Source organism: Mirounga angustirostris, unplaced genomic scaffold (assembly GCF_029215605.1).
Source record: "Mirounga angustirostris isolate CCGP_5_RB_7025 unplaced genomic scaffold, mMirAng1.0.hap1 SCAF_6, whole genome shotgun sequence".
NCBI classification, from domain to species: domain Eukaryota; kingdom Metazoa; phylum Chordata; class Mammalia; order Carnivora; family Phocidae; genus Mirounga; species Mirounga angustirostris.
Genome location: NW_026991714.1, coordinates 9,387,468 through 9,410,302, shown reverse-complemented (window position 1 = coordinate 9,410,302; position 22,835 = coordinate 9,387,468). Strand labels below are relative to the sequence as shown.

At 48.5% G+C, this 22,835-nt stretch overlaps 1 protein-coding gene and 1 long non-coding RNA gene across 2 annotated transcripts in view; one reads left to right on the top strand and one right to left on the bottom strand.

Annotated features, from left to right (window-relative positions):
* Positions 1–279: 279 nt before the first annotated feature.
* MGST3 (microsomal glutathione S-transferase 3) lies at positions 280–22,097 on the bottom strand. The gene is made up of 6 exons (XM_045876822.3): positions 21,939–22,097; positions 6,454–6,576; positions 3,914–3,987; positions 3,292–3,349; positions 1,206–1,278; positions 280–529 (listed from the first exon to the last, which is right to left on the bottom strand). Exons 2-6 carry the CDS (start codon positions 6,568–6,570, stop codon positions 393–395), a joined length of 459 nt encoding a protein of 152 aa, XP_045732778.1. The 5' UTR covers positions 6,571–6,576; positions 21,939–22,097; the 3' UTR covers positions 280–392.
* A 324-nt stretch (positions 22,098–22,421) lies between these two features.
* The window catches only part of LOC123845906 (uncharacterized), a 136,698-nt gene continuing 136,284 nt past the window's right edge, over positions 22,422–22,835 (top strand). The window contains exon 1 of the long non-coding RNA XR_010412179.1: positions 22,422–22,743. This is a non-coding gene — a long non-coding RNA (uncharacterized LOC123845906). The remainder of the gene's footprint in view (positions 22,744–22,835) is intronic.

The following is a 22,835-nucleotide window of genomic DNA, read 5'->3' as shown; positions in this document are numbered from 1 at the left end:
AATTCTTGTTGTTACCATACGTGTTAACAGCAAGTGATAAGATACTCTTATATCCCAACTCAGGCTAAAAGACTTTCCTTCTTTGGGCCCCAATTTTTCACAGCTGTGGCATGATTAGGAGCATATTACCACAATCAGACATTTCCCCAATTTCACCTAAGTAGATATCCTCTGGCAGGGTGAGGAGGGGGCTCAGTATCTGTCACCTCTCTCATCTAGTAGGAACAGGCTATTTGCTTTAGGTAAAGACTCAAAAAACAAATCAGCAACAGAGTCAGGTTTAGGTATGAGGCTAATGCCAGGTAAGTTTTTATTATATTTAGAAAAAAAAATAACTGAAAATAAAAGTAAGTCACTCAAAATGAATGAGTTTTTAAACACCCTCTAATTCTTCAATGGCAGCATTTGGACCCACCGTCCAAGCCAGTTTTAACCCAACCAAGATGCTGGAAGGCAGAGCACACCGTTGTGCCCATCAGGCCAATGAGGGCTATGGAGCCCAGGGCTCCCCGACTCCGCTTGCTGGGCTCTGAAACAGGAGAAAGAGCAGAGGTGACTAGAGGTGCCAGAAGGACAGTGCTGTCAACATCCACAAGCCGTTCTAGCAAGGCCTCCGGGGTCGCCCGTCACAGACTGGTCTGAAAAGGTCGACCAATGTTTGGCCTAAAGCTGTCAGTAATTTAGATACCGCATGCCAAGAAATGCACCGCAACGCTATTATTTGGACCTTAAGAGGATTGGGGGTTAATAATTAGAGCAATTTTGCTCCAGGACCTTTGGGAGTGTTCCCCCGCTTTCAAGAGGTAAGTACAGCCAAAAGAGTCTTTCTCCCCCTTCTCTCTCGGGCACACCATCTATAGTGGTGAATTAAGAGCAGGAGCTCCAGAGTCAGGCTGCCTGGGTTTAAATCCCGGCAGAGCCTGACTTGCCCATCGATAAAGTAGGACATACTATCTACATCACAGAATCGCTATGGGGTTAAACAGCATACCCCAGGACCTTAGAGCAGCGACTGACACATAGAAAATGCTCAGTCAAAGTTTAGTTTTGTTACTTTTCAAAGGTTAGTAAAAAGAAGGAAGATAGCAGACCTTTCACCTAACTATCAAGTTACTTCCCCTTTTCTTAAAGCCCTGCTAAGAAGAAAGATAGAGTGGCATGGGATTTTAAATTTGTTTCCTGGGCAGACGTCCCGATGTACTCACCTCCTGTGTAGTAACCATAAGCATAAAGAACCCGTCCAACAATCCAGGCCAAGCCCAGGCCAGAAGCTACACGCTAAAATAAAAGGGCGAGGTCAGTAGTGGCGACCAAGAAACAGCAGATCTTCAGTAACATCTAGGGCTGATGACACAATGTGCTACCGAAACTTTCGTGCATATGGTAAAATGCTCCCCCACCAAAGTTAGGGTGGATGTATGTTATTTGTCTCAGGAAGATCAAAGATGTGTGATTCTCCTATGAACTGCTCGTGGATGGTGGAGGTAAGGGCTGACCTTCTGGGTGGATGGGGTTGGAAGAAACCTCCTGGCTTGCCCCGGGGAACTCAGGTGCGGGCGCACAAGAGACGGAGAGGGAGACGCAGGCCAGGGGGTCGAAGGATAGGCCCCAAGAGAAACTGACCCCAAGGCAGGACTGGCGGAGAAGCCTGGCTGTCTCCATGGGCCTGTCACTGCATCTCTCAGTGAGGCTCCCCCCCACCCCCCCGCCCCCCGGAAGGGGCTCAAAGCAGGTGGCGCGGCGGCCCGCACTTGGATTGAGGGGCTCTGCCAGAGAAAGTGGGCAGAGCGTGTCATGCTGGCACCCCAGAATATGCGGTCTTGGAGGGGGGGATGTCTTCCCCTTCCCATGACCCTTGAGAAGAGAGAGTAAAAGTTAGGCAAGATTGCGAGTCCTACGTGAGCACCATCCCCGGTGACCCGTTTGGTGAAGAGGAGTCGGAGAGAATGGGAGGGGGTGTGGGCTCGTGAAACATCAGGCACCACTGTCTCCAGGTACCTTTGCAATTCATCAGTGGCGCCATGGGGGATAAGGTTAGTACTTTAGGATTTGTTTGTGTGTTTAGTTGATTTGGGGCAAGGTTAACGATCAGGTGTGTGAAACCACTGAAAACAAAAACCCCAGGCCCGTAAGTCACTATCTGCAACCTGGTTTCTGCCAGGCCGTGCTTGGCCATCATGTTGCAGAGTTACCGCCAAACCTAGGCTGTCCCCAGAGTAGTTCATGGAGTATTTTAGAGAACTCAGCACAAGGAATGGTCCTCTAGGGAAGACGGACAGGAGAGGGGATGGGGGGGGGGACGGCAGGGGATGCCTAACTAGAGGGACCAGCTAGTCGTGCTTTATTTAGGTCAGGTATAGTGCAGACCACCTCTCCGGTCCACGAGGTCATGGCCCACACGGCCCTGTGGTCTGCCCCCGGCCTCCTGCCCCCCACGGAAGCCACGCTGCCCTTCTCACTGTTCGCTGGACAGACCAGACGGGCTCCTGCCGCAGGGCCTTGCCCTCGCTCTTCATCCGAAGACGTCTGGCCATCTGCGGCACTTGCTCCCCACCTTCTTTAACTTTTGCCTCATGGTCACCTCAGCAATTGGCACAATCCTCACCTGACCTCCCCACCCACAACGGTCCACCTGCCCTGCTGTGTCTTCCTCCGTGGCACACGTCACCGGCTAGCGTACCGCGTGTACTACATGTACTTAAGCGCTCACAGTCTGTGGCCCCAAGGAACAGTAAACCAGGTGTCTTGGCCTGTTTTGTTCACCGTTGTAAGCCGTCAATGTCTGACTATGGCAAATGAGAAAATTACGGACACGAACCTTCTATCAGACAGACCTGGGTTCAAATTCTGATTCTTCTACTTTGTTACGTTGCTGTCTGCTCCTGGGATGGTTACACAGTATCCAAGAGACTTCTCCTGAGCTATAACAAATGGGGACAGTTCTACCTACTTTAAAGAACTTTGTAACAGGTAACGGAATGATATTCTTTTAAATGGACATTGAAGATGTTCGGTAAATGTCCATTTCCCGCTTTCCTCCCTAAGAGCTCAGTGAACTAAATCCAAACAGATGGGCGCCTGGGTGGCTCAGTCAGTTAAGCATCTGCCTTCGGCTCAGGTCATGATCTCAGGATGCTGGGATCGAGTCCCATGTCGGGCTCCTTGCTCAGCAGGGAGCCCGCTTCTCCCTCTCCCTTTGCCCCTCCCCACTGCTTGCGCACACTCTTAATAAAATCTTAAAAAAAAAAAAAAAAAAATCCAAACAGATGAAAACCCCCTGGAAAAACTTACCGGATGGTAAACACCTCCAACAGCTAGGAAAAATAAGAAGGGAGGATACACTTCCAACCTGGAATAGACAGAGACCTTTTTTTAAAAAGTGCCCCACTGATGTGTGTCTACGCCCCTTACGCTCTCACTTGCTGAGTTAGACACTTGAGAGTAAAACTAAACATCGAGAGCAGGGAGAAGCCCCACCACTAGGATCCACCCTCTTTTCTCTGCACGGGATCAAAGGTAACTCAGAGCACACTGCGCACAAGTCCGCAGCTCTAACGTGCCCACGAGGAAGGTGGTGGAGAATTCAAGTAGATTTCCTTCCAGAGCTCACAGCCGCTCCCTCCCCAGGGCTGGGACATTCAATCTCAGCTTAGATAGGATGCACCTTGCAAATGCTGTCAAAGGCCAATGCAACTTGAAAGACATTTTTGAAAAGATTATCCAGAACCCCACTATTCTAACAACTCCGAATATTCAACCTGTCCACAGACATATTTTTTACGACCCTTTTAGGGAGGTGCCCGTGATCATCATCCCAGCTGCTCTTCAGCAAACGGAGTACTAAAGACCGAGGTGCTGGGCAGAAAACACACGCTCTGCAGACATCCCCAGCGCCCTCGGGGCCAATACTCACGTGTTCTGGTGGGCGCGCTGAATGCAGTTGAAAAGGTGCCCATTTTCAGGGTCCGTGCTGTACATGGTAGGATACTGTGAAAACAATAGGATGCTGTGGATCAAGTTGCCAAGAGCAGCATTCAGTGTTGAGTTACAGTCAACCTTAAAGATAATCTATCCTCAAGCATCTTCTACTTTACCCTTGACAGATGATCACTTTCTGCTTAAATACTCACAGGGAGGTCTCAACTCTCAGAGGCAGATTCAATGTATTTCTGTTAATATCCAGTCCTAAGAATGTACATCTGTGTCACGGCTGCACAAGGGAGGGAGGCAGCTTGAGCCAGACTCCGTGCCCTTGACATTGTGCCATGACTGCTGGGTTCCCAATGCATCACAAAGACACCACAGGGAAACAGCTCCTTCCCGAGAGCTATCAGACACCACAACCTTCTAAGATTTTCCTTAATGGGAGAATAGAAATTGAGTGTGTGAGAATTTTAATGGATGTGTCCATTTAAGAAAAAAAAAAAAAGGAAAACCAATATGAAAATTTAAAAAGAAAAGCTCTAGTGAGAGAGTCTATTTATAAGTTGCTAAACAGAAATAGACATTTAAATTGGCTCACCAGGGACAACCTCAGTAATTATCCCTTTTAGATTAGCTGGAATGAAAGGAAGCATTTAATAGACCTCCTTCTTTTTCTTTTTTTTTTTTTTTTTAAAGATTTTATTTATTTTTTAGAGAGCGAGCGAGAGGGAAACAGCATGAGAGGGGAGAGGGTCAGAGGGAGAAGCAGGCTCCCCGCTGAGCTGGGAGCCCGATGTGGGACTCGATCCCAGGACCCTGGGATCATGACCTGAGCCGAAGGCAGATGCTTAACCATCTGAGCCACCCAGGCGCCCAATAGACCTCCTTCTTATGTCTAACGTCTAAGCCCAGGCTAACCTCAGCACCACACGTTTCTTTACTTGGGAAACAGAAAATCACCTTACGACATCATTTTTAAAGTGGCACACCAGGGAAGACTTGCCATCTCACTCTCTCTCTTTTTTTTTTTTTTAAAGATTTTATTTATTTGACAGCGAGGGAGACAGCGAGAGAGGGAACACAAGCAGGGGGCGTGGGAGAGGAGAAGCAGGCTTCCCGCTGAGCAGGGAGCCCGATGCGGGACTCGATCCCAGGACCCTGGGATCATGACCTGAGCCGAAGGCAGACGCTTAACGACTGAGCCACCCAGGCGCCCCGCCATCTCACTCTCTTTATTTAGTTGATTTTATTACTTATTTTTAAAAATCGACACACATTGTATTAGTTTCAGGTGTGTAACATAATGACTTGATATATGTATATGTTGTGAAATGATCACCACAATAAGTCTCGTTACCATAGTTGCAGTTTTTTTCTTTTGATGAGAACATTTAAGATTTGCTCTCTTAGCAACCTTCAAACATACAATATAGAATTATTACAGCTGCCATGCTGTACCTTGTAGCTTTTATGTTTTTTTAGATTCCACATATAAGTGAGATCACAGGATATTTATCTTTCTCTGTCTGACCTGTATCACTTAGCATAATGCCCTCAAGGTCCATCGATGTCACAAATGACAAGATTTCGTTCTTTTTTATGGCTGAGTAGCATTCTATCCTATATATACACCACATCTCCTTTATCCACTCGTCCACTGATGGACACCTGGGTTACTTCATGTCTTGGCTATTGAAATAGTGCTGCAATGAACATGGGGGTGCACATACTTTTTGAGTTAGTGTTTTCTTTTTTTTTTGGATAAATACCCAGAAGTGGAATTGCGGCATCATATAGTAGTCCTATTTTTAATTTTTTGAGAACCCTCCATTGTTTTCCAGAGTGGCCACACCAATTTACATTCCCACCAACAGTATGTTCCCTTTTCTCCCCATCCTCACCAGCTTTGGTTATTTCTTGTCTTTTTGATCATGGCCCTTCCCCACCAGGTGTGAGGTGGTATCTCACTGTGGTTTTGATCTGCATTTCCCTGATGATGAGTGATGGTGAACACCTTTTCATGTCCCTGTTGGCCATTTGTATGTAGTCTTTCGAAAAATGGCTGGTCAGCTCCTCTGCCCAGTTTTTAATTTTTTTTTTCTATTGAGTTGTATGAATTATATATTTTGGAAATTAACCCCTTATCAGATGTATGGTTTGCAAATACTTCCTCCCATGCAGTAGGCGGCGCTTTTCATTTTGCTGGCAGTTTCCTTTGCTGCACAGAAGCTTTTTGGTTTGATGTGGTCCCACTTGTTTACCCCTCGTTAGAAAATAACACTCTTCCTGGCACATAGCTCCAGCCAAAGGCTGTGCTGTTCTCGTCCCAGCATAGCTGGTCTTTCTACAGAAGAGACCCAGTGAAATCAAGATGGAGACTGCTTCCCAGTAGGGGCCCCCATTTCCTGCCTTCTTCCTGCCCGAAAGGGGCAGCATTTCGAGTAGGTGTGGTTCTCAGACTGCCAGTGCTGGCCTCTAGCTTCTCACCTCTCCTTCCGCTTGCCTCAACAAACCTAGGTTCCCACTCACCTCCACTTTGTACTTCTTTCGGGCCTTGGAAACGTTGATGGCTAGATGAGCTACCATGATGAAGCTGGCAGCGCCGGTGAGAACCACAAAACCATATTCCTTAGAGAGGACAGCCATGCTGCTCTGCAGGAAGAAGGCGAAGACGTCAGGGTACCACCCAGCACCACAGGCACCCACGGTAGGAGGCCTGCAGCTCGGCGCTGCACCCCCTGCAAAGGTCTACCTACAGGATCACAAAGGTGGGAGGAAACACGATGTTCCGAAGAGGCAGATGCAGATGTTACTGTGTATCACACAACAGAATCGAACCGTTATTCAAGTATGCAATGTACACGCAGAAAAGTGCGTGATCATATCGTGTGTTCTTTCCCGATGAACATTACGTTTACAAGATGTAGCTACACCACGGCAGTAGGCATTGCTGTAGAGGGACACAGCTGCTTAAAAACCATAGTTTCGAAAAAAAGGTTAACATGGCAAAATTCTAAAGGATATATTAAATTAGAGAGTGAGAGAGAGAGACCGAGGAGAGAGGTAGGGAGGGAGGGAGGGAGAGGGAAGCAGGATATGAAACAGTAAGTATACAATGATTCCAAGTTCTTTGTGTGTGTGTGTCTGTTGGCATGGAGGGGGCGACACTGAGGACAGGCACCTCGGGACTCCCTTTGATCCTGGGGCACATACTGGTATAGAAGGTAGGAGACCTGGTTCTAGTGCTTTGAAAGCAGAGCCCAGCTCTGGAGCCTATCACATTGCTAAGAGACCCGGCTCTGGGCAGCTCTGGGGAGCCAGGATGCTCATCGAATTCTCACTTCAAAACCAGCCCTGTGACATGTTCTGATGCCTGCAACGTATTTTGAAATGCATCAGGAAATGACAATACAAACCAATACAGCCAAATGTTAATTATGGAAACCAGGTGGTGGCTATAGGGATGGTCAGTATATGATTCTTCCAGACTTTCTGTATATTTGAAAAATTTCATCATAAAATGGAGAACAAACGAATCTCAGCATTTTTCAGTGTTCTGCAATTTCAGCTCTTTTAACTACTGTTCTGCCCCAGAAGGAAAGAAAAGAGAAGAAACAGACTGGCCAGCAAAGAGAAGAGAACTTGGCAGGTAGGAGGAAGCCCTCATCATTTCAAGGTAGATCAGTGCTGCCCCTCCAACCGCTCTGAGCTTTGGTCACCGGACAGGTGAGGCAGGCGGGACATGGGGAAATAGTCATGGTGCTTCCCGAGATCCTTACTGCCTGCCCGCTGTGTGCGAGGCTTCCACGGGCCAGCAGCTCCTGAGTCTCTTGTGCTTGGTTTAAAATGTCCACCCCTGCTAACTGGCTCACTGCAATCTGTCCTATAAGCCCAGGAGGCCCCCCTGCCCCAAAGTGTTTCTCATCCCCTGCACGAACAACCCAGCAAGACGGAAGATCCCTATTTCCAAGAGTACCCAGAGGGTAAGGCATGTTCCCAGGGTCCAAAATGGAAGGCACCAGAGCTGGGATTCACATTTGGATTCCAAATGGAGAGCTGATGTTGGGGTCACAGCGCCTTTCTCAGTGTGGAATTTGGCACCAGAAAGCAGCTCAGTTCTTTAAAAGTACGCTTCCCTTAGGTCTCAAAAATGACATTTAGGGCTGAAGTCCTAAAGTCTGCCCCTACCCCCTCACGATCCACAATAATTCTCCCCAGTTTCTCCTTCATTCTTCACCCTGAGCTGCATCCCAGGGGCGCCCAGCCCACCTCGCCCGGGTCGGGGGGCGGGAAACACTGCAAAGGGCTGTGGCTGTGACTTAGCACACCAATGGCCTCCTGGCCACCCTCTCCCCACCGTCAGGAACGGCTGCAGAAAGCAAGCAGTCTCTGGCTGCCCACCCCCCCCCCCCATCTCCCTGTGCTCGTTCCCTTCTAGAATTAGTTGCTTCCTGAAATGTAGAAAATCAGCTTGGGGAGGTAGTAGTTATTGAGACAAAGATATAGGGTGAATTCCGAACACCTCTTTGAAAAAGCAACGGTTGAGCCTTCCAACCTATGTGATGTCCCTGGAGCTCAACAACGTTTGGCCAGACAGGTCACTCAAAATGAACCTGTCACTCACTCTGTCAGAAGCCACCTGTTTAAGGACAATCAATTAAGCACACCTGGCTTAGGTCAATGTTTGCGAGTTGGGAGAGTCCTAGAGCGAGAGCCCATTTCCAGACCCCAGCCTCCGAACCGGACGCCAGGCTACCTGGCAGCACGGGGTCACGCTGTGTTTGTGTAGCACTTTTCAGCTCACTTTTCACCCTCACAAAACTCCCATTAGCTTCCCCTCACAGCGAAGGAAATGGAGGTTCACGTAGAGGAAAGAACTAAGGAAGAGCAGGTTTTAGAATTCCTCGCCAAATACTCAGGCACAGGCAAAATTTCATGGCTTAGTCACTGCCCTTGGTTTTTCTGGTTTGTACGGACTTGGGGTAGGAGAAGCTAAGTGGCTAGACAGAGAAGTACCTCTTTTTTTTTTTTTTTAAGATTTTATTTATTTATTCATGAGAGACAGAGAGAGAGACAGAGGCAGAGGGAGAAGCAGGCTCCCCGCGGAGCAGGGAGCCCCATGTGGGACTCGATCCCAGGACCCTGGGACCATGACCTGAGCCGAAGGCAGACGCTCAACCGACTGAGCAACCCAGGCATCCCGAGAAGTACCTCTTGAGTAGATGTTTCTGCTGCAGGCAATGAACACTCAGGTGACTGCTCAAAAATGTACAATCTGAAATTAGCATTTACTACTGAGCTCCTCTTCCAAAGTATATATGTAATCTGGGAGGTTAAACCTGTCAGACATTCACACTCTAGTGCAAGTTACCCTCGCTCCCACTTTGCAACAGTAATGGGTATTAGGGAAAAGGAATCTGGGTATGGGCAAGCAGAGCCAGGAACAACAAGTACCTTTGAAGGGCAGAGAATATACAGTAAGGGGGACCCAGAGTCCAGTGCTAGAGTGGGTGGTTTGCAAAAGACCGAACAGCTATCCGTGGGACAGCGAGTGTGCTCAGACGGGGGGGGGGGGGGGGGGGGAGTGCCTACCTCCCTGAGCCTCTCCCTGCAGGAGCCCTGGACACACCTGCAAAGGCACTAGAACAAAGGCCAGGAAGCCGCCTGCAGGAGGCGGAGACAGCCCTCCTTGACCCCGTCACACTCCCATGTGAGGAGTCCTGCTTCCAACACCGTAGCAGTCGGCGCTGCCCAGCTGGTGTGATCCATGCTAAACCAGAGACGACAGCCAGCGACAGCAGCTGCTAAGTTCCCAAGGGGGTGACCGCGTTCGGCACCCGCCATGCCAAGCACAGAGCGTGCCCACAGACGCCTGTGGAATCAACGAAGCAAGCCGTCACTCCAGGCGGCTTTCCCGAATGACACCTCCAACCGACATAATGCTTGTCACCTGGCCCCGTGCCCGGCATGAAGGAGGTGCCTAAGGATCCCTTTTGTTCCCCTCAAAAGTGTCTACTGAAACCTTTGAAGCAGAGAAAGAGGAAGTCAGAACACAGAAAAAAAGCTCTGTCACCACAGCTGTTGAAAACATGAATCCAGTAGGGACTGGAAAATGGTTTAAGGTTTGTCCTTTCAGGAGAGAATCAGCTTAATTCAGTCAGCGATCCAAAAAAAAAAAAAAACTGTTATCATTTGCTGAGTCCTTCTGAGGAATCCAGGGCAAAGAGAAGGACGGTCCCACCCCTTAAAGATCGTCCTTGGTGGGTTCGGGTGCAGGTGTGCGCACTGGTTAAGGGGAGGCAGTGCAGATTACAGATGCCAAACCCTGGAGCCGGCAGATAGCTTCCCGGGTGCAGGCTTCCTCAGCTCTGGCACGAGCCCTCATTGGGCTGCACACCACATTTTGTTGCTTATATACCTGCTCTGTGTTACCAGCAGCCCTTCTATCGACCCAAGAAGATAAGGTGCCTTGGGGGTGGGAGCTCTGCCCTAGACCTTGGTCTCTGGCATGGTGCCAGACACACGGCATGTGGTCTAACAGCTCCTTTGGAGCTCAACTTCCAAGGCACCTCTAGAGTCCTCTGCAACCCGCCTCGCTGTATTTTGGTGTTTGTTAATCGTCACACTGTTTTCGAGACTGGTCACACTCCAGCTGTGTCCATGAGCAGTTATAATTTGTATAAATAGAAATGTTTTTATGTACCTATTTAAAAGTACCTAGTCTGCGCTATTACACAGTGGTGGGAAAGTGTAAAACAGAACCATCTGGAGAAGAGCCCAACAACGGTAATATTCTTTACATCGTTCATACCTTTTTTTTTTTTTAAGATTTTATTTATTTATTTGAGAGAGAGAGAATGAGAGACAGAGAGCACGAGAGGGAAGAGGATCAGAGGGAGAAGCAGACTCCCTGCCGAGCAGGGAGCCCGATGCGGGACTCGATCCCGGGACTCCAGGATCATGACCTGAGCCAAAGGCAGCCGCTTAACCAACTGAGCCACCCAGGCGCCCCCGTTCATACCTTTTGATTCATTAATTCCACTGGGCAGCTATCTGGAGGTAATAATCAGAAACTCAGATTTGGTTCAAAAGACATTCACTTGAGCACCATTTTTTTTTTTTAAGATTTTATTTATTTATTTGCCAGAGAGAGACACAGTGAGAGAGGGAACACAAGCAGGGGGAGTGGGAGAGGGAGAAGCAGGCTTCCCGCGGAGCAGGGAGCCCGATGCGGGGCTCGATCCCAGGACCCTGGGACCGTGACCTGAGCCGAAGGCAGACGCTTAACGACTGAGCCACCCGGGCGCCCCACTGAGCACCATTTATAACAGCAACAACAGAAACGGCACAGTGGCCAAGCAAAGAGGACTAATTAAATAAATAGTGCACCCATAAAATAGAATATTGTATAACCATTAAAAGTGGTGTGCACACAATTAAAGATGTTGAAAAGGGCTTCACATACAGCATGTTAGGTTAAAAAATTTTCAAAAAGTGGGGCGCCTGGGTGGCTCAGTCGTTAAGCATCTGCCTTCGGCTCAGATCTTGATCTCAGGGTCCTGGGATCGAGTCTCGCATTGGGCTCCCTGCTCTGCGGGAAGCCTGCTTCTCCCTCTCCCTCTCCCCCTGCTTGTGTTTCCTCTCTCATTGTGTCTCTGTCAAATAAATAAATAAAATCTTTAAAAAAAAATTTCAAAAAGTGTACATACAGTATAATCTTCGTTTTCGCCATAACAGGAAAAATTTTAAAAGAAAATATCAAAATCATAAACATAATCATTTCTAGACAGGTGAATTGTACACTTTCCTTTGTATTTTTCTATAATTTCTATAAAATCATACGGAAAGTGGCCTGACAATAGTTAGGAATTGAGAAATCAGAGGAATAGCAATATATTGTGATGGAACCAAATAGTCAGTCATATGTGACTTCCTGTCACTCACCTGCTCTGTGCTCTTTGTAGCTAAGGATGCAGTTTTGGAATGACACTGAACTCCAAACCCGGTTCTCACACTTCCTAGGTGCGTGTCCTTGGGAAAATTCCTCCATGTGTTTTAGTGGTCTCGGCCTCCTTATTTGTTACATGATGACCTTGGTGGTACCCACCCGCCCCTGTGGTTGTCGCGAGGAAGACACAGGGACAGGGATGGGGACACTGTATTAGTGCCCAGCATGATGCCTGACACGTGGTGAGCACTCAGCAAATGTTACGGATCGGGTTATATTACGTGTGTTAACGTGAACGGTCTCTGCCCTGATTCAATTATAAAAGGGGATGTTTGAATGAATGATAATATACATTTAAGAATTTATCATTTAGAACTGCTATTTTAACACCGCAAATGAAAACTTGGAACTATATATATTCACTTCTTTTTCTGAACTCCTAGCCAGCCGTGCTAAAGTATCCGCAAAGCAGGAGTATTTAGGAGGACGCTGGTTTCCAGTGCTGACCATGGAAATCGGCGAACTGCAGTTACCGAAACCCGCACTGTGGCCAGAGATGCTCATTCACCTGCTTATTCAAGTTTACTGAGCACCTGCTGTGTACCACTCACTGGGCCCCTGGCTGGAGATGAAGAGCCCAGACTCTGGTCCCTGCCCTCATGAGGCTCATGTTCTACTGGAGGAAACAGGCAAACAAGTAAACACACACCCAATTCCAGATTTTCCCCTTCATAGCCATGATCAGAAACTGGATACAAACATACCCTACAAAATGAAAGTGAATGTATTGGGGAAAGGCAGAAATAGGACAGAAGGGCCGCTGCCTCCCCTCCCTTCTTAGTAGTTGCAGGGGTGTATGCTTTCAGTTAACCGTTTCCTGGCCGTCTTTCAACTGAAAGGATATTAAGTTGAAGGTTTAAAAGAAACTAGATTTTATATTTAATTTAATTACCTGCCACTTATTTAAGAGTAGAGATCCTTTTGGAAATGTTTTTACTCCTAGCAGACTTGAATATTGTTGTTTTTTTTTTTTAAGATTTTATTTATTTATTTGACAGAGAGAGAGATAGTGAGAGCAGGAACACAAGCAGGGGGAACGGGAGAGGGAGAAGCAGGCTTCTTGCCGAGCAGGGAGCCCGACGTGGGACTCGATCCCAGGACCCTGGGATCATGACCTGAACCGAAGGCAGACGCTTAACGACTGAGCCAACCCAGGCGCCCTTGAATATTGTTTTATGATTTGTCTTCTCCTATGGAAAGATGCACAGGAGTAGAGACAGCAGGAAATCTGGAGTTAGATGGATGTATGTTTAGACACTGCCTCTGCGAGCTTGGGAATGTTACCCAATTTCTCTATAAAACAGAATACTAACTACTTACTTCACAGGATGATTGGAGGAATTAAAGGAAATAAACTAGGGGCACCTGGGTGGTGGACAGTTAAGCATCCAACTCTTGGTTTTGGCTCAGGTCGTGATCTCAGGGTCATGGGATTGAGCCCCGGGTCAGGATCCGCGCTCAACGCAGAGTCTGCTTGGGACACCCTCTCCCTCTGCTCCTCCTCCACACTCTTTCTCTCTCTAAAATAAATAAATCTTTAAAAAAAATAAAGGAAAGAAACTAGATAAGCATCTGGTATGAACACTTAATAAATGTTGGCCCAAATACGAAGGCATATTGTAAATACTGGTGAGTGTGCATGTCTGCCTACTTAAGTCATACTTGCTAAACAAGGAGATATTGATTTTTCCTACAAATCAATAAGGTGCTCTGACTCAGAAATTAGTTCCGATTCTGTTTGAAATAGATTCAAATTCGGCAAAAGGCTGGTCGAACTTAGATTCCCAGTGTGGTCAGCATACTGTGTCTGGGAGGGAGTCAGTTTTCTAGTGTGGACAGCATAATGTGTCTAAGAACACCTAATTCACTGATTCGACCACAACATCAAAGCACTTACTCTACGCCAGGCACTTGCTGAGGGGTGGGGGACACGGCAGTGGACAGGACGGGGTCCCTGTCCTTAAGGCACCGACATTCTAATGAGGACAGAAGACTGATAACACACATGCCAAGGTGTTCGCTAACACTCCAATAGCAATCATACGGCCCGGAATAAATGTATCAAAGAAATATATGATACATTTAGGGGCGCCTGGGTGGCTCAGTTGGTTAAGTGTCTGCCTTCGGCTCAGGTCATGATCCCAGGGTCCTGGAATCGAGCCCCGCGTCGGGCTCCCTGCTCAGCAGGAAGCCTGCTTCCCTCTCTCCCACTCCCCCTGCTTGTGTTCCCTCTCTCGCTGTCAAATAAATAAATAAAATCTTAAAAAATATATATGATACATCTAAACTCACACAGTGTCATATGTCAATTATATCTCAAGACCAGGAAGACCTTGCTGCAGTAACATTTACACTGACACAAGAATGAGGAAGAAACAGCCACACGACATTCTGGGGCAGAGACTATTCAGGTCAGAGTACCTGCACGGCAAAGTGAGTCCTTGCACAAAGAGTACTTGCATGGCAAGTGCAAAGGCCCCAGGTGAGGACAAGCCTGGCACACTCGCGGGACAGAAAGGCGGCTGGTGTGGCTGGGCCCCGCGGACGGTGGGAGCACTGGGAGACAGGGTTAGGGAGGACAGATCCAGATCACGAGAGGGGCTTTACCAGACAGGTAACAGTCAATACTGGCTGCTTCTCCCGGCAAGGGACTAAGAAGAGGGGCAGAGAGGAGGAAAAGGTGCGAGACTGTTAAGTCTTAGTAGAGGAAGCGTCACTTCCCAAAGGGAAAGGTGTTCGGCCAAGCAAGCAAGCATCACCGTTAACCAAGATGGCCCTCTGGGCGGACTCAACTCTTACACATGGAAAGAGCTTTCAAGGTGCAAAGGGAGCAGGATCAGTACGGACCCCAAACGTAAGGAAGAAAGAGCTCCAAATAGGAACCAGTGGACACCTCTGCCAAGATGCATGAACAGACCAAGAATATACTCTTGACTTTGGTGAGGCGGACCCTTTGACAGCCGGGTTTTAGGGGAGTGGGAGAAGGTGGAAGCCCCCATGCTGAGGGTTAAGAAACAAGTGGGCTGTGAGGCAGGACATCTCAGGAATCGCTCCTGCGGTCCAATCCTGCCAGTATGGGCCAGTGCAAGTCCTACCCCTTCCCCCATGATGCCTGCACTCCTCACTGACCCGTGTGGGCTGCAGGCTTGCTTTGAATGTGTGCACGTTTGTTCCAGCTGATGGGTTAGCTATTCTAACATGCACTTGAACCCTGGTTGATGAAAATAGTACACATCTCCAAATGTGTTGGGGACACAGGATATGTCTCCTGCTTACATTTTCTATAGTAACTTTCATGAAGACAGAAACACAATACAGTGCTGTCCCATGTTCCAGGTCAGTGGTTCTCAAACTTTAGCATCAATGTCACCTAACATGTTTGTTAAAACACACCCCATCCCTCAGAGTTTCTGATCCTGTAGGGCTTAATGGGGCCTGGGAATCACCCTTCTTCCTCCCTCCCTCCCTCTTTCCTCCCTTTTCCTTCCTTCGAGAGAGAGAGAGAGAGGGCAACCCTTAAAGCAGGCTCCACACCAAACTAACTCCTCATGGAGTTTTTCAGCCCACATGGCAGAAATAGCAAAATGGGAAATAATATCACCACTACATCCTGAACACCTCCTATAAGACCTACTGCTTCTCCCCTGTCAGGCCCACGGTAGAGTTTACATCAACAATCCCCACAGCGATCCTATGTGGTAGTTAGTATTATCATCCCCATTTGACAGATGAGAAAACTGAGGCAAAAGGAGTTCAGCAACTTGTCTAAGGCCCCACAGCTAGTGAGTGCAGAGCTGGGGTCTGAACACAAGCCGACTGACCCCTAGGTCTAGCTCTTTGCTACTACACCACCCTGCAGGGTTTGCCCCATCACCCAGGAGTTAGATTACTTCTTCCGCCAGCACAGGGAGCGATGAGGAGAAATGCTTTTGCAAAACTCCAGCTCCGACCTGAGCTGCACCCTGGGCTTCTACCGCAGGAGCAAAGCGGGGGGACAGAGCCCAGGCACCAGAGCCCAGGAGAAGGGAGGGCTGGATCCATAATCTTTGGAATGCTTTACATACAGGATTCTGTCATCTGTGGAAGACTGTTTTACTTATTTTCCACCGTGAATGCCTTTTACTTCTCGCCACCACTTGCCCTATCTCGCTGGTGCAGGGGTTCCTTCAGTTCCAAGAATTACCCCGTACACTTCCTGAGCCACACACACCAGAATACTCCTGGGGTGAAGCTCTCCTTCACTCTTTACTCAAGTCTCTCTCGGCTGCCAACAGTAACTCCCCAGAGCACAATCAACATTGCACAAATGGAGTAAAAGGCAGGCTTTATAGATTTGAGCACTTGCCTCCAGTTATTACTTCTGAGCCATGAAGTTACATCAACTTTTCTTTAACTAAATGAAAACAACTGGATTTTTTAAGGGAGAAAGGATTTTCACCTTTCAGCTCTCTCTCCCCTCACACAAGTAGATAAAAGCCAAGCTGGACAGTGGTCACCCCCTACTTCCTTCTGCAAGATTGTTCTCCTCAAACTGTCCTGCAATTTCTTAGCGGTGTCCTTTTTTACACACCCAGGAATGGAACAATGATAAAGCACTCAGAGAATGACTTGGAGCCGTTCCCTGAGGTTTCGTTAAAATTCTTATCTGGCTCCCTGTGCTATTCATCTGACCTTCTTTATACATGGTTCCTTACTTTACGTGGCAAAACCCACCATTTTCATGAGCCTGACACAAGGACGGTCACTTAAAGGACTGGTCTGATCGTCCCAAATGGACTTCTGAGTCCCCAACATGGAAGGTGGTTCAGAAAACTCTGGAGTTGTGTCGGGTGTCTACTTAGATCTGCTTATGGCACCCCAGGGCAGCTGCCCAGCCTCACTTCTGCCTCTAGCTGTTTCTACAAATGAACGGTCCTCACAATCATCTCAGGGAGGGCAGTGACCCTCATGAACCCATCTAGAGCTCAAAGGAGAAATTTAAGAACTCGGAGGGAAGCCGCACAAAAGTAATTCCCTGTTTCCATGACGGGAGAGAAAAAAGAATCACAGGACTTCTTTGTGTCCAACCTACATTTTCAAAATGCCAGTTCTGGCCACTTCTTCTTCTTCTTTTTTTAAAGATTTTATTTATTTGAGAGACAGAGAGAGAGAGAGTGCGAGCACGCACAAGTTGGGGAGAGGCAAGGGAGAGGGAGAAGCAGATTCCCTGCTGAGCAGGGAGCCCAACGTGGGGTTCCATCCTGGGACCCCGGGATCATGACCTAAGCCGAAAGCAGATGCTTAACTGACTGAGCCACCCAGCCGCCCCCATTCTGGCCACTTCTACATGAAACAGATTACGAGATCCGTCTGAGTGTCAAAGTTTCACATGACAGCTAGATTTTTTTAAAAGTGCGTGGACATTTAAGAGAAGGAATAATAACCCAGGTGAGGAAAAATGACTACTCCCCACCAATGCGTTGCACATTTGGTAGATACTTCTCCAAGGGCTAAAAGTGAAAAGTTAGCTAAATAGGCATACCATTATTTATCTAGCACTTGATCATTAACTCAGGGAGGCGAACAGCAGAGGTAGGTCAGCGACTGGTACATCCCAGGACCTCACATTCTTTGATTCCTCATCAATGTTCCTGGCAGAACACTTGGAAAGCAGAAGCTAACAGTTAGAAGGGTAGGGGATCCGTCCCTTTAAGAGATAAATGTGATATAATCCAAACGTATTCAGCTTTATAGATTCTTTCTCCCTCTCCCTCTGCCCTTCCTGCTTGTGCTCTCTCTCTCTCTCAAAAAAAAAAAAAAAATTCAAGTTCCCCCCTTTTTTTTTTTAAAGATATTTATTTATTTGACAGAGAGAGACACAGTGAGAGCAGGAACACAAGCAGGGGGAGTGGGAGAGGGAGAAGCAGGCCTCCCGCGGAGCAGGGAGCCTGATGCGGGGCTCCATCCCAGGACCCTGGGATCATGACCTGAGCCGAAGGCAGACGCTTAAAGAATGAGCCACCCAGGCGCCCCTCCCATGTTGTTTTAATCCCAACACTCTGGTGACCTGTCAGTGCTGAAAACAATTAATACCTAACTGCATGCCCCAGCTGGGAGTGGGAGAGGACAGGACCAGCATGATGCCCAAGTTCATGGGAATAGTTCTGCCTGAGTGGAACTGAGTCTCCCCTGGAAAATACTGGTAATTCAGCTCCTCAGGAATCTAGGAAGGGTGGACTGTAACATGACGGTGTGATGACAAACTTTCCCAGATTCTTGACACACAAGGCTCTATGGGGTAAGAGGTGTGTTGGCACCTCACCTAGGAGGCTGGGGCCATGCCGGGCCCGAGGTCCCAAGGGATGTGATCCCAGCGACAGGCTGCAGGACATTGCCCATGGTCTGAAGGCACCCACCTCAAAGGGCAGGAGAAAGAATGGGGAGAAGCCGTGGGATGCAGAAGAAAATAAAAATCACATAACAATTCATTAAATGGAGCGGATTTGATAAAACCCCTGCAGGACAAACGTTTTACCTAAATGGAGTGCTTGCCTGAAGTCCACACCTACTATCTTCCTCAGTATTGCCTTGGGGAATGGTTCCTTCCCTGACGTATCCCCTGCTCCACACCAGGCACCACGCGAGGCGGCGAGGTGCGCAGGGCACCAATGGCGATCCAGACTGAGAGCCAAGGTCCTGACCCTCCAGAAGACACAGGGACGTAGAGGGAGACGACACAGGAGGACCATGAGACAGGACAGTAGCAGATTGAGAGAAGGGCTCTGAAGGACATCAAGTGATGTGGGAGAGACACACAGGGAGAGAAAACAGTGAGGACACGGGAGCCGGGAAAGGGCTTTGCTTGTGTAAGGAAGAGAAAGGACACCAGTGAGTCTGAAGGGTAGAGACTAGAAGGGTATGTGCAGTGATACAGACCAGAGTGGTAGGAGAAATCAATTATTAGCACTGTTCTAAGTAGCTCACTAGTATTAACTGCTCACAGCATCCCTATGGTATCTTATTATTTCTCTTTTGCAGATGAGGAAACGGAGCATCCGAGAGGTTTAGTAATCTGCCCAAGGTCACGCAGCCATCACAGAGGAAGCCTGGACTCACACACAGCCAGACAGACTGGCTCCAGAGTCTATGCTTTCCACCCTTGCTTCTACTGCCTCTGAATGAGATTGGAGAGCAAGTCTGACCACACCTGACCTCTTCTGGAATTTTGCTATCTCCTCAAACTCTCTCCTGAGCATAAAATATATTAATAGGAATAGAGAGCTAATAATTAACTCCAAGTCTGTGACTGATTAAAGCCTGAGAACTTTCTAATTGGAAGGAAAAAAAAAAAAAACTTGGAAAAGGTCCAGAAAGTAACTTATTGTTAAATTTCTTTTAATGAGTGTCAGCACTGCAGTATGACAAGAGGAGAGATTCCAGGAAGGAAAAACTTCCTCCAATCTTTCAGGTGTACGGGCTTGCAAGGAGCAAAGCAACACAGAAATTGGCATTTCTTTTCATGTCATGATTTCCACATAACTGTGCCTTAATTGGCATATTACATAGGAACTGAAGGTCATGGGGAAACTAAGCCCTGACTTCCACAAGAGGAAAACAAAACTCTCAAATGAATCACAGTGGCACTACTTGGATTTTCCATCACAAGAAATGTGGGCAGACTGTATTTAATTCTTAGCAGCTGCTGAATCCTCACCAGGGTATCAGACATTCTGGATGAAAGAACCAGCAGGGCTGCCTGAAATGGGGGGTTTAATTCCTTGTGCTTAGGATGAAGCTGAGCCAAAATCATTTAAGTTACTTTGGCTGGAGAAATAAAATACCACTTATTAAAAAAAAAAAAAAAAGAGTGAACTAAGACACTGGAGTATTAGAACCCGAGTTCCAGTTAATGAACAGGTCAACTCTGGCAAGAACTCAGAGAGTCAATAAGGGGGACTTACAATCCCAAACGATGAAATCCTTAAAGGATTTCCAAATGTTATTTGGAAGGTAGTGCAATTTTCTTATCTCCTCATTGATGTTTTTCTCCTCACAAAGATAGGTAGGTAGACACTGTAAGAGAGAGTGAGGGAAACAGGAATTCTCATGTACATAGTAGTATCCTAGCTGATAACTGCTGAATTCTTTTTTAGGAGGATGGTATACTCACAAGTAGTATTAATTCAACTGCATAAACTGTAGCATTATGTAGAATCTTTTAAACAAACACTGCTTAAAAATACGAAATGGTTCATGGTCAACTGTGGTTGGCAACTGTATTCTGAATATAGATTCAGAATATTTAAATATTAAACAGGGAACAATAGGTTTAAATACAGCTAACTGTGCAGTAGGCACTAAATTGCATTTTGACAGCCTGATTTGTCATCCACTTCATTCCAGATTGCTCCAGGGGCTTTTCAGCATGTCTCTGGATAGTGGGGCAAAGCCCTTCTTTCTTGTTCACTCCCTCTGCTGTCCTCCAGGTTAGGAAATTTCCTTCCATGACTGTCTCTTCAGGACTCTCGGCCAACAGGAGGAAGTCTAAATTAGGGGAAGATTGCCCTTCTCCAGTTTTGTTCCTTAATCTAAGAAAGTCCCTGGTGTACACTTTCTATAGCTGGCTACAGTGATCTTTCTAGTGTATCTGTTTTATTCATAGTAACATCAGTTCAGGAAAAAAAAAATTGCTTGGGAAAGTTTTCTATTTCTGTAACATTGTGTCAGGACGGAAGCTTAACAGAATGTCTTCCCAGGGGTAAAAGGATTTCTTTGGATTTTAGAGGTTAGTTTTCTTTAACTTGGTTAAATTTAACCCCTGTGAGAATAAACATTCTTAACCCCCTGACCAGGATACTGTGCTCTTATTACTGAATTCATTGAACTAAAACATAGCCTTATAACTCTGACCGATAACCTTGGGTGCTTCCCACAAACTGCAGTGATCTACAGATTTCCCAAGAGAAGCCCTGGGTGCAGCTCCCACGCACAGAGGAATCTCAAATCTGCAGCAATTCCACAGGACCACGCCTAGGTCCACAGCTACCGCAGAGTCATTGGTCCCCACAGCAGTAGTGTCCTTCCCTCTAGGACTCCCTTTCTCCAGTTGAGAGATTACAACCCCAACTGTCACTCCTTTCCTACATACACCCTCTTGTCTCAGCTTTTCCTTTACCTCCTATTCCACATTCACTTGTCCCTTAAGGTACAAAGTAGCTCGTAAACTCCTGGTCGGAAAGGAAAGTAACAGCAGAAGCCACAACTTAGGAGAATGACTCACCAATCAGTCTCCTGCCCCTTCCACCTCCCTGCAGCTGCCCCACCGCAGTGGCCCTGGGGCTCGCTGCAGTGACACAGATAAGGAGGAAAATTCTCTGAAATCCAAAGTAGAACCGTACATGGAGAGTCTTCCTCCCTTGCGGAGTCTCCTGCTCTCGGGCAGAGGTAGGAAATGACCCACGTTAAGGGTTCCAGTACAAACCGACAAACGGTTTTATGAGGCAGCAGGAAAACAAACAATTCCCTGGGAGGTTCTCCCGGACGGTTCCTAGCAACACATCCACATCCGCAGCAGGCGCAGGGCTCCCAGGGCACTTGTCACCCATCGGGCCTGCACTGCCCACTGCCCCTGCAGCGTCCCGCCCGCCCATCTTCTGCACCAGAGCTGCACTTGGCAAGGTCGGGTGGGCTCCGGGAGGCAGAAACAAGGAGCGCCCGGGTCTGCACAGCCCGGGGAGAGGAGGAGAGAAAAGGAAGGCACTGAAGGGTTGACCTTGAGAATCTCCCTGAGTTACAGATTGCGAGGTGGGCCCCATTTCAACGCGCCAAACCCACTCCATCAGGGGGAGGATGCAGGGCAGGTGGAGGGCAAAGGGGATGGAAAGGTAGGAGTATACAGACCAGAAAGGGGAAACGGAGCGCCTCCCTATTCATCCTGGGATGGCAGAGGTAGGGGCGGTGCCTAGCGCTGGAGCAGAAGTGCCCCGAGAGCCGGAGCTCCGCACTGCCCGTAGGTGCGGGGACTCACCTGGATCACCTCCGCTCGGCTGGTGCAGACCACAGCTTTGCAGCGAAGTGAGGGTGCCGCGCCCTTGGCCACTGGCAGGGCGGGGCGTGGCCCGGATCAGGGCCCGCCCCCGCCCGAGGCAGCGCGAGACCACGCCCCCACGGCGGGGCACCCGGCAGCCGGGGCGCGCCTCCAGAGTGTCCGCTCCCAGTCCCTGGTGGTTAGGCGGCGGAGACTGAATTCTCTTCCTCCTCACGGCTGTCCACCCCTTACCCCCTCCTACTCCCAAGTCCGTGTATAAGTCCCCTTCCGTAAATGCCTCCGTGGCCGCCTTCCTAAATTATCCCAGTCAGTTCACACTTTTCGGATTGGATTTGCAGACCAGTAGCACGTCAATAATTTGTCCTTAGCAGGGCCACCGTAGCTTGCTTCTAGGCGCGTGCGCGGCTTGCACGGCGAGTACGCGGAAGTGGTAGCGCCGCCGCGCCGGGGAACGGGGTGGGTTGGGTCCGCTCTCTCTGCGTGTCTGGGGCGGGGAGGCCCGTAGTGTCGTCGATTGCTGCACTCGCCAAGTGCGAGGATTTAGGGATGTTGGGGCCTGTACGTTTCCCTAGCTAATAGGTACTATTGTAGTCAACTTGCCCGAGAGCCGGAAGGGAGCCCAGCCCGCAAGGCGGCCGCGCCTACCCGCGCCCACCCTCGCCCACCCTCGCCCGCGGCTCCCGCCAGCCGACGAGCTGAGGCCCGCCTCGCGGTTCTTTCTGTGGGAGCAAGACCGCACCGCCCCGGGGACCCACAGACCCTTGAGAGGGTACACAAGCCCCAGGTACGCCCTGGTGTCCAGCCGGAGGCGGTGAGGTCGTGACAGGCCTGCAGACGGGGTCGGCCTGAGGGGTAGAACCTGTTTCTACCTACTGT

Excerpts from the sequence above, each read along its gene's own strand:
- MGST3 (XM_045876822.3), bottom strand. The coding sequence starts at position 6,570 with ATGGCTGTCCTCTCTAAGGAATATGGTTTTGTGGTTCTCACCGGCGCT. Across the intron at positions 3,988-6,453 it reads GAAAGAAGTACAAAGTGGAG|TATCCTACCATGTACAGCAC; the intron begins GTGAGTGGGAAC and ends TTGTTTTCACAG. Across the intron at positions 530-1,205 it reads TTATGGTTACTACACAGGAG|AGCCCAGCAAGCGGAGTCGG; the intron begins GTGAGTACATCG and ends CTCCTGTTTCAG.